The sequence below is a fragment of the Pleurodeles waltl genome, chromosome 7 (genome assembly GCF_031143425.1).
Source record: "Pleurodeles waltl isolate 20211129_DDA chromosome 7, aPleWal1.hap1.20221129, whole genome shotgun sequence".
Taxonomy (NCBI): domain Eukaryota; kingdom Metazoa; phylum Chordata; class Amphibia; order Caudata; family Salamandridae; genus Pleurodeles; species Pleurodeles waltl.
In genome coordinates, this window is record NC_090446.1 from 104252361 (window position 1) to 104268485 (window position 16125).

At 43.2% G+C, this 16125-nt stretch overlaps 1 protein-coding gene across 2 annotated transcripts in view; it reads right to left on the bottom strand.

The window, feature by feature from the left end:
* Positions 1 to 777: 777 nt before the first annotated feature.
* OGFR (opioid growth factor receptor) overlaps positions 778 to 16125 on the bottom strand; it is a 136137-nt gene continuing 120789 nt past the window's right edge. For both annotated transcript variants that reach the window (XM_069243182.1, XM_069243181.1), the window contains one exon: positions 778 to 4543. In XM_069243182.1, coding sequence (XP_069099283.1) covers positions 2470 to 4543 — 2074 coding nt within the window. In that variant the 3' untranslated portion in view covers positions 778 to 2469. The remainder of the gene's footprint in view (positions 4544 to 16125) is intronic.

The following is a 16125-nucleotide window of genomic DNA, read 5'->3' on the forward strand; positions in this document are numbered from 1 at the left end:
GCATTCCACTGGAACTGGAGTGAATATGAAAGGTTGTTATGATTGAGAACTGGACCTGAGCTGGGGGATATGGCTGGGATGACTTTCCTGTAACGTGTATCTTAATTCAACAAACCCTTTTCTACTTATTGGATCATCTATACTTATTTAAGGAGTGGAGTACTTTACAACAGTGACAGGCAAATTATAGTTACTGTCCAAGAGGAACTTACAAATCTGGTGTCCAGATGTGGAGCTGGGCTCCACATGATAGTGCAACTGATTCGAATGAACCAGGCATCAGGAGTAAATATCTGGAGCTCCTACAACGAATGAGATCAACTAGATTCCATGATGCAACTATCCATTAGACCTGCCATACAAGGAGGGCAGCTCAATTCCTCAATGGATAACAATCTCAACACAGAATCGGCGAACCTTCAATTTCTGACTGATTTCCATTCTCTAGACAGACTAAACTACAATTTGGCTGGGAAACTTTATCTGTTGAGTTCCAAGCTACGAAACATCACCACTGAGGAAGAACAGCCTAGTTTATGGTATTCAATGCCATGCAGCACCTTGCATGATTTGAATTCATCAGCAGTAAGTGACTCACACTATCACTTCTAAGTTCTTCTGATGCAGAATAAATGTCATGGCCTCCTAGGGACTAAGCACTTGGACTCCATCTTAGGCAGCTGATTCGTGGAACACATATGTGCTACCTAGACACACAAGGAAGAATCCTGAAGAAAATTATCACTGACCAAACAGGAGATACAATATAACTGTCTTTGGCCCAACATGCATTGTTTAATACCAGAACACTGTGACAAACTGCTACAGCCAGCAAAAGAAATGCAAGAAAAAATACATGTGAAAAAAAGACAATAAGTGCCACAAAAACAAAGAAATCTTGCTGATATTATAAGATACTCAAATGTGATATAAAAAAATCACAATTGTGAAGAGGAAAGTTTCATCTTTCATGTTAAAAGTTCTCAATAAAATTAATTAAGTGTAGCCGACGTATTTTTTTTTTTTTTGCATCATCAAGGCATGGTTATAACATTTGACTATGCTGGTGAAAAAATTTTACTTATTAGTTTCAAGAACAATTTCACATCGAACCACTGGAAGAGACGAATATATAATTTAGAACAGATTCGTGGTGCAAATATTTTCTGGGATAATAACAGGTTCCTGTTGCTCAATCAATCTGCTGCTATTCGTTTTAAGGAAGTGTTTTTTGTTCTCGGCATAGATCTTAGATTTTTCAGTGTTACGTCTGCCGTCCCTCCTTGGTTGTTTCATCAATAATCACATATTAGTGAATTAAGAAAAGAAGCGACTGATCAGACACCAAAGAGGTTGAAAGGTGGTACAATTGTGTCTGAATACGGTCACCAGACTTACCCCTCCTCCCACCTTAAAACCACATTCACTACTCTTTTTAATAATGTAAATAAATATAAAGACATTAAGGGCACTTTTTTGTTTTAAATACAACATACTTTATAGCACAAAATGACTTCAGAATCCTGAGGCGCTGGGAATCAACCCAGTTGGTCTTACACAGATAAAATCAGAAAATACAAATTATAAATCAGAAAAAGAAATAAACTGTAAAATGTTGAGTTTTTAAAAGTATGTGCCTAAAAATGCCACTGTAGTCATGGATGGTCCATTTGACCTAAATTGTCAATTAATTAAAAGATAGGATTGAGAAGATAAAAAAGACTTGCATTTTCAAGAGCTGGTTCTCAGACATCCTTCTTTGCGTCGCCCAAGGACTGGGGCGGTGTTTTGCTACTATGGTGTACAAATGAAAAGCCTGGCAACGGGTTGATGGGCTACCTTAAGGAACAACAGTAGGGGCCAATGTCATTTTGCATAGACTTTGCTTATGATAGGGTTGCTGCTATGGAAAAGAGCCCAGAAGATTCACTTGCCTCCAATAACGATTCTACAGAGAGGGCAGATCATAACTGGTGGGGAGATGTCTAGACGCACAGCTTCAATGTCTAACCTGACAATATTGTCTCTTGCAGAGGGCATCCAAAACCAGAAGATGTGCAGGAAGGTTGCCTCTCCTCGGATGAGTGCTTTATGATCATTTTAGTGCATTTGTCAGTCTTCATTCATTTCAGTGTTTTTTCCCTACTGCGATTTAGCTTGTCTCCTACAACAGGCATGAAGACAGACAACTTGTGAATGCAGGCACAGCTCAGGACATGCAACTGGGTCTGAGCTGGTGGAAGGACTTCCCTGAATGTTCTGCCTTTAGCTGTTGTCTTCATACAGTGACTCTGTAGCCACAGAATGATCACCTGTTTCTCTACAGCTGGTGGTTTGTTATACCAGAAAAGTTGCTTCCTGCCTATTGCCGCCCCTTATGGCGTTAACTGTTGTCTTTGACATTCTCACTTCATTTCTAGCTGGACAGCAGGCCTGATTTGTGCTGAGCTCCTATGTTTATCCACCACATCAGCAATCTGTCTGTGCTGGTAGCTCTGCTGCTACATTTGGCTCTCCCAACACATCAGCAACCTGTTGGGTTTGGCAGTCCAGATGTCCTATTAGACTGTTGGCCTCAGCTGTCTGTGTGGGTTTAAGGCCCTCTTGCTCACTTAGGCCCTTGTTCGCTACAACAGTCGGTGCAATGTTAGAGTCCACTGTCTCTACTGGACGTTTGTCCTCATTCACTGCGTCAGCAACCTGTGCTGTTCTGAAGAGCTCCTTCACCAACACAGATGCCTCTGTTGTCTGGGATCCCTCATGCTCATTTTCAAGCTTGCTCTCCTCCACCGAACTGGAAGTCTCAGAAGGTTTGCTGTTTTCAAGCTGTGCCATACTTTTAGTCTCCATCATGTTTATTGGAGAGTGAATGGTATTAGAGTCCTGCTGTTGTGTCAAGCTCTTGCTATTTCCTTCATTTCCATCGTTCCCGGCTTTTCTGTATTCATCAGTAACATTGATGGGTGCTAGGATGTCACAGTATTCATTTTGTTCCTTTTCACCATTGGAGCTTTCATTGCTTCCCACATCTGGATCCTGTTCTCCATTCAGTGGTGCAGAGCCCGTCTGATGGCTCAATGGAGGTGTGTCACAGACGAGTGTTAGGTTTGGATCACTTTTTAGATTATTTGACTCTAGTGCTAGATCTGCTTCAGTTTTTTCAACGCAAACTATATCTACCTTCCCCTGATTGTCAACTTGGGTTTTTCCAACTAGATCCTTGCCTGGTGGGTCCTCATTAACCAGTTTCTCTGCAGTAACATTTTTGGTTTCCTCTACTATCTCTATCTTACCGTGGCTCTCCTTCAACTTTTCAAGATCTTGTGTTTTTGGGTTTCTTTCTTGAGTTTTCCCTTGCGGTGGCATGCTGGTAGCATGTTGGGAGTCACAGGTCTGTACTATTTTGGACTCATCTGTTGACTGCGATATTCCCAGTTTGTTTTCTGAAAAATCATCTTTTATAAGATGTGATTCCTTGGGAAGACTGGCAGGTTTATTATAATGCATGTCTAATGACTCCCCCTCAACAGGTTGTGCCGTTTGGAGAGTTTCTATCGTCTTGGATACAGGATCCTGAAATAGGCCATTAATTTTATCTGTAGGGCTTTTTATCTGGCTTGATTCCTCTCCCAACTGAAGATGCTCTGTTTTTGGCTCATCCACCTTCTTTTTTTTGGTTGCTGGGAGAGGTGCATCATCTCTGTTTTTAGCCTGGTTGCTCTCTGTGTTCAAGGAGTCATTCTTTAATTTTTCTGATTCGTCAGGGGGTTTCACTGGACTTGGTCCAGGGACGGATTGCTGCTGTAAGGTTGCACTACGAACGTCTGGTTCAAACCCAGGAAGTTTTCGTTTCTTACCTTCTTTTAGTGCCTCAGTGCCTGAGTGATCAAGAGACTGGTCTTCACATGGATCTTGGTAGTCAGCATCACCTACACTTGGGTTTCTGTTATCCCCTACTTCAGATGCTTCCCTCACTACTAGCACTTCACTGCATTCAGGGCTTTCTGTTGGCCTTGGGGCTGTTTTTTCTTGTCCCTCTTCGCTTGCAGGACTCTCAGAGCCTTCTAATATGGATTTGTTTCCACTTTCTCCTTCTATCTTGACTTCCAAGTGTGAGTTATTTGTGCTGGCAGTCTCATCATCAGTCACCACAAGAGTCCGTGCTAATACACCACCCTCTGGGTCAGTGCTCCCTGCTGTTGCTTCAGTTAAAGTTGCATCATCTACAACTGAGGGGCCACTACTAACCTTGGGTAACTTTCGATGTACTTTGAAACGCTTGAGTTTGTCATGCGATCCCCAGACAAATCTATCTTGAGGTTGATAGTGCTTCCAGGCATAGTGAACAAGCCTCCGTCGCTCCTGCCTATCCCGTACTGTGAAGAGGAAGTAATCCAGGGCACTCTGCTTAACGCTGGGCAGTGTCCGCTCTTTCAACGTCTCCTTGAGAAAGAACTTAACAAGCTTCACCTGGAAGTGCTCATAACCCATCTCTCCGAGGCATTTCAGGATGCGGGTTATTCGTAGATTATTGTGGGAATGCCTGGAGTTGGCAGGTGGAGAGTGGCACAGAGAGAAAAGAGAAAAAGAAAGGAGGGAAAATAAAAACAGGGTTAGTATTGAAACTGGTAATTACTGACAGTTTTTGAGAGCAGGGTTGCAGGTCATCATTGAGAAGACAGCGCTTCTGGTTCCCAGAAAGAAGACAAGAACAACACACAAGTTACCACTGGTAATGCTTTCCTGGTGGATAATCTGTATTTTTTTGCAGATTCCTCAGTTTTGAATATACTCAGGTGTCACACTGAGTCTGGAACCTATAAACATAGCAGTAGATTCCCTGGTGGTGCCAGATGGTGCCATGCAGTTTCAGACAAACTGTGCACAGCCTCTGCCCATGATGACAGAAGCATGTATACAGAACCATATGGGAAGGTGTTGTCAGTTTCCCAAACTTTATCCACACCTCACCGAGGCAGGGTGTTTAAGAACACAAATCAACAGAAATAACACAAGCAATTTATGAAATACTTATTAAGAGTCATCCCACTACTCAGAAGACGGAAAAGGTTGGGCTCTGGGCCCATTAGAGATTGGCAGACAGCCGCTGTCCGCCAGGAAATTGTAGGCCATAACCTTCTCTGCCCAGGTGGACTACTGTCTGCTGAATTTAAAGATGTCCTCTGCCTTGGAGGAAATCTTTATGCTATTAGAGGAGCCATTGCCACAGTGGCTCCTATAAAGGGATTGAAAATTTGCTGAGCACCCGCCATGTTTCGTGCTGCTGCACAGCTACCTTTTTTTGTTTTACCAAAACAAACTCATGTTTTGGTAAAACAAAAAAACTGATGACCCTGACATAGTGGGGGTCATTTTTTTCGGGTTAACCCTGTGAGAGCATGAGCTAGCACATGAGTCTCAATTGTAAGATACTTATCAAAAACGGCTTGGATCCACCCATTGCTTACCCTTTATTGGCTTGAGTGGCACTCTTCTTTGCTGCCTCGTAATTTGTCCCTGCAAGCCTAGCCTCATTTCCATTCCTATCTGTGGAGCAGGGACCAAGGACTCATTGATTCAACTTAATCAGTGCCCGTCCGCAGCTTGCTAGGTGACTGAGGTACTATTTGGTTCTTTTCAACTCTTGGTGTCATGCAAACGGAAGGCATGTAACTGGCAAAACGTGCCCACTAGGACAAACACAATCACAAAGATTTATTTTCACTAGGTAATTTTCTCTTATTTTGCCAAGTCTTCTTTTCTCACTTTTCACTCATACCATATTTTCTTTTGTTTTAGGCTTGTGGGTGCTGTCCTCAAAAGAAAAAGATTATTTTGTTGTAAATATTGCAAAGCAACATTGTTTCTTATGTGTATTTTCCGAAATTATGCTTTAACACATAATCAAGCAGTACACCCCAATCCACCCACTCCAATCCGCCACACTCCAAGCCATGCCAATCTACTGCACGTCAACCCAGACCAATCCACCTCACTCAATCCAATCCACCCCAGACCAATCCAAACCACTCATTCCAATTCAGTCCACTCCAATCCTCCCAACCCACCACAATCTTTGCCACTCCAATCCAAAACAATCTGTCCCACTCCAATCCAATCCAATCTGCCCCACTCCAATCCAAAACAAGCTGCAAAAACAATCTGCCCCACTTCAGCCCAAAACAATCTGCCCCACTCCAACCCAAAACAATCTGCCCCACTCCAACCCAAAACAATCTGCCCCTCTCCAACCCAAAACAATCTGCCCCACTCCAACCCAAAACAATCTGCCCCACTCCAACCCAAAACAATCTGCTCCGCTCCAGTCCAAAACAATCTGCTCCGCTCCAGTCCAAAACAATCCATCCCATTCAATCCAAAACAAAACACCCCACTCGAGGCGAGTTTTGTTTATTTATCATATCTAGCATTAAAGAGAAGATGCTTTTCATCTCTTAAAATATAAAGCCCTGGTGAAGGTGGCAGAAAACAAGAGACCGGGACTCTGGTCGGTCAGTCCACCGAAATGCGCGTCGGCATATATGGTGTCATATTTATAGATGGAATTACGCCCTTTCGGACAAAAAATAATTTCATTTGGAAGAATTTCATGTGTAAATCTCACTGGGTACAGTTGTAGCGGAGTGCAAACTCAGTGACGTATTTATGTATGGAATACAACATTTACCCAGACACACTTTGAAGAGACTCTGATTGAACTGATCCTTGAGAATCATTTGGAGATATTTCATGTTTTGATTAGTTATTTGCTTTATTTAGTTATTATGTTCTGTTATTATGTTCTGTTATGTATATAATTATGTGATGTTAGTTCTCTACTTTTTTTCTGCTTGTTTACATGTGGTTATATGATTAGTCGTTTTTCTGTCTTTTCTGTGTTGTTTATTGTCAGTATTGTAAAAAATAAAAAAGGGGGTTGCACTTTTGAATATAATTATTCAATTATTATTCATAGTATATTATTTGATCTTGCATTTAAAACTAAACAAGAAAAATAATTTATATTTTTTGGATCTGTCTTCCTCTACGGAGCTTTTCCTCTATAGCATTTGGAGAGCGATTTACTGCTTACTGATTGCACTGTTCCCTGAGAATCTCGCTCCACATTCAAGTCAGGGACCCTGTGTTTTACTTGGTGACGATAGGATAGGAGGCACACAGAAAGCATAATGTCAGGACAGACCACTCTCTCAGCAGATACTGTATTAACAGGAAGGCTCATATATACTAAAGCACTTGTCCTTAGACACAGAATAGGAAATACTCTTTGATATATTAGACCCTAGCTTTCCTGTCTTTAGTCTGAGGGTGCAAAAGGTGGGAACAGCAGTTAAAAGCATGGTGCTTAGTATTATTTTCACTACTACAAGGGGAAGTAGATTCCTCATCCGCTCCAGAGGAACAAGTAAATGCGTATGTAACCAGAAATCAATTACAAGCTGCCACAAATGTTCAGACTGCCCATGGCATGACAAGATGACTTTAGCTACACTCTACAGCAGGCGACAAAGCATTTTTGTTGTACAACCAAATGTAGAAGGATTCCAAAACTCTGCTAAAGGGGCTAATCAGAGAACAATAGTGAAGCACTTCCAATGGACAGAAACGATACCCAGATACACAATGCACAAAAATGGAACAACAATAACACAGTAAATGATGCCATGAGGGGCACCTGGCCGAACAACTCCAAAAAGTATTTAATATAATGAAAACGGATAACCCACAGGTACTTGATCAGGCACTCTGCCCAAACCTGAAGGCCGCTCAGCACTGGATTATGTCAAAACAATGGCTCCGCACCCAATCCTAAAGACACAGGGATGGACGAAGGGCCCAAACCAATGTTGTGCATGGCTGAAAGTGGGTCAGATTCATACAGTGATTTAGGTTAAGGTCACCCATAAGACCAATCCAGGCCCTAAAATTTGAGGACATGGTGGTGGGGGGGATGTCCCACCCAGGAAAGAGATGAGTTCCTGCTCCAAACCTCTCTTGTGCATGGCTGAACTCCATCCACAATAGATAATGTTCACATAAGGGCTTGGTGCATAGTCTGTCCACATTTGATAAATCCCTGCTGCACCATAACTCTGTAGCACACTGCCAAAGGAATAATGTGGATGGAAGAACAGGCCAAAGGGTAGGGCATCCATCCTACTCCCCCTGTAAATAACTATGTACAGTGTGTTACTCGTACACAGGGCTGGGTGCATCACACAGCCTAAACCCTTGCACTAGTAGGTTGATTGGCTAGACGAAGAATTGATCACTTAAAAAAATAAAATTAAAAAAGCATGGTTAGCATGCTTCGGTACTCAGAAAATAAAACACAATTATTAAAAACAAAACAAAATAAATCCCATTGGAATGTATTTTACTAAAAACGTGGGAGCCAAAAGTCACATTCCAGATCAACTTTGTTGGCCACAACAGTAATCCACCCCAAGCAGGCAAATGGAGATGCCAACGACGGCGTGAAAGAGGTGCCATCCTATTGTTACACATACCTGCTGTCACTGAAGCCTGTGGTGACAGCCTGGGAAAGAGATACATGGCTCTCGGAGGGATTGTGGGACTTGCTGGGCTTGTTCAAGAATGCTGTCCACGACCCAAGTTGCATCACAGGGCTGCGCATCGGATGACAAGGTGGCTCTAGAGCGTAGGGAGATACAGGTGGCCAGTGATGCCTGAAATGTGGCAAGCGCTTCACTGTTAAGGTGAGTGCTTGCCACTATTAAGTAAATCACCCGGGGAACACAAATGCGGATGTACTAACCCCACCTAGCTAATCTTGCCGGTGGGGTGAGAGTGTGAGGCTACCACTAAAGCCCTCTACCATGAAGCTAACACTGCAATAAGGGTGGATTCTTAATTACTGGGCCCAAAGCAGAACCTGCAGCGTAGTGTTTGTGATTTCAGCACTGCTTAGAGACACGTTTTCCCTAGTTTTAAAAAATGTTATGTGCAGGGTGCTTCAAAACTGGTAGCCATTCTGGCATGGAAGAAACATGGGGACTGCACCTATTCTTTGCATTTTCTACTGACTGCTAAACCAAGAAAGAATTTTTAATACAGTGCCCTGTTACGGTGTACTTTTCCTTCAGCATCTGCCCAAAAATGAAGAAGCAGTATTCTTGTAGATAACAACGGCAGCCCCACTTTCATTTAATTATTGGCAATACAGACAAAAACCAATCTGAACTGACATTTGATTCCCCAAATCTGAGAAAGGGACCAGGAAATGGGTTTGCAAGAGCAAATCATCACCCAGAAGTCAGAGGAGGTAGAGGAGGAAGATATCAGAGTTCTGCTGGATGACATGAGATGCAGTAAAATCAACACACTAGCACTGAGGATAGACTGCATGTCAGAAATACTGAACAAACACGCCACCAAGCTGGACGTGGTGGAGACGTGAATACCAGAGGTGTAAGACAGATAGAAGTCAGCTAAAACCAAGGGAAGAATGGAAAAGGAACTAAACTTGATCTTTGCCAAAAACGAAGACCTGGAGGGCAGAACGAGGCACAATAACCACAGCCTTATCGACTTGGTGGAAACCACACAAACCAAAAATATGGAGAAGTTCATAAACACTGATGACTGAGCTGTTCGGCAGAGAGACCTTTTCCCAGTTGTTGGTAACTGAACGGGGGCATAGATGGTTAGTCCCAAGGACTGTTCTAGGTGGACCTCTGAGGCCAATCATGGATCAACTTCTTAATTTATCACAACTTTGATGCAACACTGAGGCAAGCCCATGTGATGAGAGACTTTCAGTACTCAGCATCCACTTTGGTGCTGTTCCATGATTTTAGTTGCAGTGCAAGAGGCACATATATTTGGATCCGCAGCAGGCTATGAGAGCTTTGACAAAGAAAAAACCTGTCTGTCTGCATCAGAGACTGTTGGAGATGGTCAAAGTGACTCCGGGAGGGCTGAAGATAGTGATTAACATGTAACTGTCAGTGACTGCTGTGCTGCTGCATGATATGGCCAGATACCGTGTGTTATAGTAATTCATTTAAGGTTCAATGTAAAATACAATGAGAATTTATTACTTTGGACCTGGATTCCTGACATGGAGACGTTGTCTATCCCGGCTGGGCTGTCATACAGCTGACCTGCTTATAATCTATATGGCCCCATTAACATCAACCGCCTTCCTTCCCTTTTCTCAGTGCTTTATTGCTCATTATGCAGCCACCACTGCTTGTGCTGTTGATACTGAGGCTGGTTCTCTCCGCCCATGTGTGTGTACCACATAAAGATGTTGGCGGGGAAGGTGGTGCCACATCCCGCAGCTGACTGGTTGCCCTGATGGTGGGAGGGCAAAGTAAAGGGGTTTAGAGGTGTTGGCTTCTGGCTGGGTGGAGAACTGGGCAAACCTCTGGCTTTGGGTCCCACTGGCTTGTGGGAGCCACATCTGGAGCCAGAAAAGGACAGGGAAGCCTGTTGGCTGTGGTGTTGGGCAGGAATGGACGCAGCTGTAGCCCCTACCATAGTATGGAATGGTTGAAAGGCAGAATGAGGCAGGCGTGGGGCCATGGACAGACTCAACGACCGGGCAGTGGCTTTGCTGTTCTTAAAGAGCTTAAGCACCGTATCTGCGTTATCGCTAGGAAATGCTCTAAAAAGCCAGCAAATCTCAGCCAGGTGTGGTGTCTAAGTGCCACTGACAACGCAATTGCTCTGCCAAGCAAGTCGGTCATATCCGCTCCACAGCATATGTTGAACTTAGCTGCATCCCTGCCATCGGGAACAGCGTGTGTCAGGATGACTCCTCTGTGCTCATGGGCAGCATTTGCACAGCAAAATCCCAAATTGTGTAGGTATATTGGTCCAAGAGGCACGCTATGTTCACAATGCAAGGCTGGCGGAAGAGAACATCCTCTTACCAAATGGTATCCAGCCACATGGATTCCCTATTTGATAGTGTGGTATGGACGTGCACGGGTTGACTTTAGACGTGCAGGCCTGAATGACCAGGCTCTCCAGGGTGGGGTGCTGGGTGAGGAAAGCTTGGTCCTCAGAAGCGGGACAGTGGCTGTAGGCAATTTTCCTGAGCACAGGAGCCTCCCCCCTTTCCAGGGCTTGGATCATGCTACGAGTAGGACATACATGAGGGCTTTGTTTAAAAAGAAGGAGAGGTTTTGTGGGGGTGACTCCTGGCTGACGCACCTCTGTGAAGATGTTTTCTTGAGTGCCATCGAGGACAGCGTAACGTCCAGGTCCTCAGCCACCCTCCTCACTACCATGGCAAATGAAGTCCCTTCCTCTAAAGCCACACTATGAGGACAGACTAAGCTAGTGTCTGGGGAAGTATCCAAACCACTGGCATCCACCAGTTCCTCATACCAGCTATCTTCAAGCTCTTCCAATGGGTTAGAGTAGCCATAAGGATCCTCAGACCCTCCCCAGTCATACTCCTCACAGTTCCTATGGCAAAAAGGGGACCCTGGCTGCGATTCAAAAGACCAAGTTTCGGTCGGTAGTGCCGGGAACAACGCCACTGGAACAGGTTCCAGAGATCAGGCAGGGTGATGAGTGGACAGACACTCAGGCTCAGTGGCTGAAGCATGGGAGCGGGCCTAGATTAGTGGTGTCGTTCCAGCGCCGCATCTGAAGACTTGGAACAGCACGGAAGAGTCGAAAAGTGCTTTGACGACTTACATCTTTTTGTGGGACTTACCCGACTATGACATCAAGCACTGGGAATGGCTCTGTGAGAGGACCCGGGACCTTTCATGGGACCGGGACCTTGAGCAGCGAAGAGTAGACTGGCATCGGGTGACAGAGCTTCAGAGACTGCTTCCAAACCTCCTTGGGATTCATGGCATGACAATCTTTGCAGGCATTTGAGTTTTGGCCCACCTTCAGGCACCAGAGGTAAACCGGGGGGGGGTAGTGACAAACATCTGCCTGTGACAGGAACCACTGGGTTTAAACTTCACAGGTTTTTAGGGGAAATCCCAAAGCACATTGGGAGACAAGCTCAAAAAAGTTTGACAAAACATGGAAAAAAACTGTCCAAAAATATGGATTGAGGTAGCTCTCTCTGGATCAGCGCTGATGGCTCATTTGGAGCAGAAGACATTGATGTAGAGTGGATCAACACCACCTACCAGCACACAAAGGTACTGTACATGATTTTCCAGATCCTGTCTGACGACTGGGGAGTACTATATGGTAAGGAAAATGCGGTTAGAAGTTTCTGTCAGATCATCAAGATCACTATAAAAGCGAGCACTGACAAGAATCTTTAAAGATATCCTTTGCTCTGTCTGTGCAGGAAAGTTAGCCAGATGCCTACTCAACAAGTTCATGGGACTTGGTTAATTCCCACCTGAGCTCAAAACCTACTTCAGACCTCTCCTCAAAAACAAAAACTTCAGCTCATCTGATCCAGATAACAACAGGCCCATATCAAATGGACTATTCTTAGGAAAATATTTAGTGAAAGCTGTGTTCACTCAGCTCTGTAAATATACAGAACATTATGGCTTACTGTCAGACCACCACTCCAGTTACAGACCAGTAAGAGGCACCGAATCAGCCATCATATTCATCAGGGATGATCTGAAACTCACACTGGACAATGGCTGAGTTGCAGCCTTAATAATTCTTGGTTTATCAGCTGTTTTTGACACTGTCCAGCAACACACGCTACTGCACATACTTCAAAATATCAGTGAAATGCTTTAAAAAGGATTGCTTCTTATCTAATGGGCAGACAAAGTTTGGCCTACGTACCACCTTTCACATCACCTCCTCACACACAACACTGTGGTGACCCTCAGGGGTCTATAATATCACCTCTTTTATTTAACATCTACTTATCCCTCTTACCAAATCTGATTAAATCACACAATCTCTCCTGTTACAACTAAGAAGATGACACCCAAATCATTTAAAAAATGGATAGCCCCAAAGTCCTCTACAATTAAAAACTCAATGACTGCCTTCATGCCATAAACACAAGGATGATGAATAAACATCTAAATCTCAATACTGCAAAGACCACAAATAAGACATGCGGACAATGGCAAAACTACCAGCCTACTGCCATGGGGCCTAAGGAACCTAAAGCCCCTCTGACATCATCAAGAGAAGTAAGGAACCTAGGAGTAACCATGGATTCAGACCTATCCTTGAAACTGCATGATAACAATGTCACAAAGAGTTCCTTCTATACAATGAAATACTACATTGTATCTTCCCATACCTTGCATACCAACATAAACTGCAAGCCATCCTCATGCTCACATTCTCCAAACTTGACAATGCCAACAGCCTACACCCTAGTACTCATACATTCATTATACATAAAATCCAAAATGCTGGTGCAAGGCTTCTTTCTGCCTTCCCTCAAGAGAACTCATTACTCCAATTGCTCCACTGGCTATCTCACTACCTATAGCTAGAACGGATGTCCAAGGCACTCTGCATTGTCCACAGAGCCTCCTAAGGAAAGGGACCGCCATACCTACAAGTTAAATTCTAGCAATACAAACCATCAAACTGCTTCCATTATGCAGGGAAGCAAAATCGGCCTGACCTATGGTTAGCTGTGGCATCATAAAGTTATGTACTCCCACGTATAACAGTTATGGCCCACAGTAATACTAAAACCATAATATGCAGCGCTCAGCAATACATTATAGCTTATACCTATTGTCCATCGCCAGCACTGTACAGCCATAGAACCAAACATCACCTAAGGAACAGGCATGGAATGATTAAAGAGATCTGTCACACATTACTGGACAATTTCGAAGGACTTTAATATAGTACATTCTCTGCATGTCCAAAATATCTGACCGCTTCTTTACATCTCATATAGACACTCAGATATGGGATAATAACAAAAATGTCCTTCCACCCGCTCTCTCCATCCAATCATGCCAGCTCAGACCTACAGGCATACATAAAATATCAGATTGGAAAACCCAGGACAGTAACCAGCCAAGCAGACTATGGGGATTATTCCAATTTTGCAGGAGGTGTTAATCTGACCCAAAAGTGACGGTAAAGTGACGGATATACGACCAGCCGTATTACGAGTTCCATAGGATATAATGGACTCGTAATACGGCTGGTGGTATATCCGTCACTTTACCGTCACTTTTGGGACGGATTAACACCTCCTCCAAAGTTGTAATAACCCCCTATATCATAGGAAATACCAAAAAGGGACCTGCAGAAGTCTTCAAGTCTACCTGTATGCTGAAAACCACAGAAATTTGCATTTGTCTCCTACACTTCATCATCCAACACTCTGCCACGTGCTGCATCACATGACACGATAACCACACCTCGGTGGTCATCCAGCACGTCGTGGAAACACTTCCCACATAGGATCAAAACCAAAACATCCTTCCAAACACACACCTTACATGCTGCAGCTTGCTACTCATGTAGGCAAGCACTTCATCGCCCCACATAGGAATATCAAATGCTACATAAGTGCTGCAATACAATACACCAAATCACAAAAAGCACACTTTCTGAATAAAGTTCTGACTTCGTGCCAAATTTGGTGTGAATCCTTTCAGATGTTTTTTTCTGTAGTATCGGAGAGCAAAGTTTACTATGAGAATTAAAATGGTAAATTACACTTTTAGGATCTCCCCCTTTTTCTTGGTCCCACGTAACCAACCACAGCAAACCTTTCCATGAAGGAGCTGAAGTAGATGAACTTTTTGTCTCCCAAATTTCAAGCAGTTATTAATAAAACAAAAAAATGCCTGGAAACTCTCACCTATTTTGCAGTGGTGAAGAAAAGATGATTTCACTTTAGCACTGCAAAATAAAAAAAAAAGCCTCAGTGTGCCAACCTCTTCTTGAAACATACCGAAAGAGGGAGGAAAGGAGATTAAGGGATAATGCGATGTGGCAGCAGTGCTAGGTACGAGCACCACCCGACGGTAGCCACCTTTGGAGATATAGGGGGTTATTACAACTTTGGAGGAGGTGTTAATCCGTCCCAAATGTGACGGATATACCACCAGCCATATTACGAGTTCCATAAGATATAATGGACTCGTAATACGGCTGGTGGTATATCCGTCACTTTTGGGACGGATTAACACCTCCTCCAAAGTTGAAATTATATATATATATATATATATATATATATATATATATATATATATATATCTATCTATCTATCTATCTATCTATCTATCTATCTATCTATCTTTGGCGCAGCTTGACGAATCTTCACAAACATTTCCCCCATAAGCGGGGGTGAAATTTAGAGTGTTTCCAATGTAAATTCTCATTGCAAAAATTGAATAGTGATAGCACAAACAAACACTGGATGGAATTACAACAAATTTGGAATAAAGGTAGCTTTTGGTCCAGAAAAAGTCAGTTTTGCTATTTGGTGTAAATAAGTAGTTTTTGAGAAATAAAAAAAAATCCAAATTCAGATGTGTAGAGATGCGAAGGATTTACAACCCCGCCTGATCTTGTGCGGAGATCTGACTGGCTGTCAACACTTCAACAAGGAAGTGTTGGCAGCCTTGTTGGGACTCAGCTAGAGCTGAGTCGCAGACAAACTGTAAAAAAAAAAAAAAAGGGGTCTGGATAGAGATACTCTGGCCCTTTAGCTCTGGTGGCGGGGTCCCAGAGGGCTAAAAAGCATTTTTTTTTTAAATGTATGCCAGGATTCGCTGCCTTTGTTTTTGCAGTTAATTTCTGTGGGTTTTTTTTTAATTCTATTTCCTAACTACAACATCCATATAACCTTTGTTTTTTTCAGTGAATACACACACATATATATATATATATATATATATATATACACACATACACACACACACACATAAATATATATTTTTAATACCACAGCTATATCTATCTATTTCTATATCTATATATATATATCTATATCTATATATATATATATATGGAAAATGTAACTTACCCAGTGTACATCTGTTCGTGGCATGTTGCGCTGCAGATTCACATGCTGTGCACTGTTCCTGCCATCTAGTGTTGGGCTCGGAGTGTTACAAGTTGTTTTTCTTCGAAAAAGTCTTTTCGAGACACGGGACCGAGTGACTCCTCCCTTTCGGCTCCATTGCGCATGGGCGT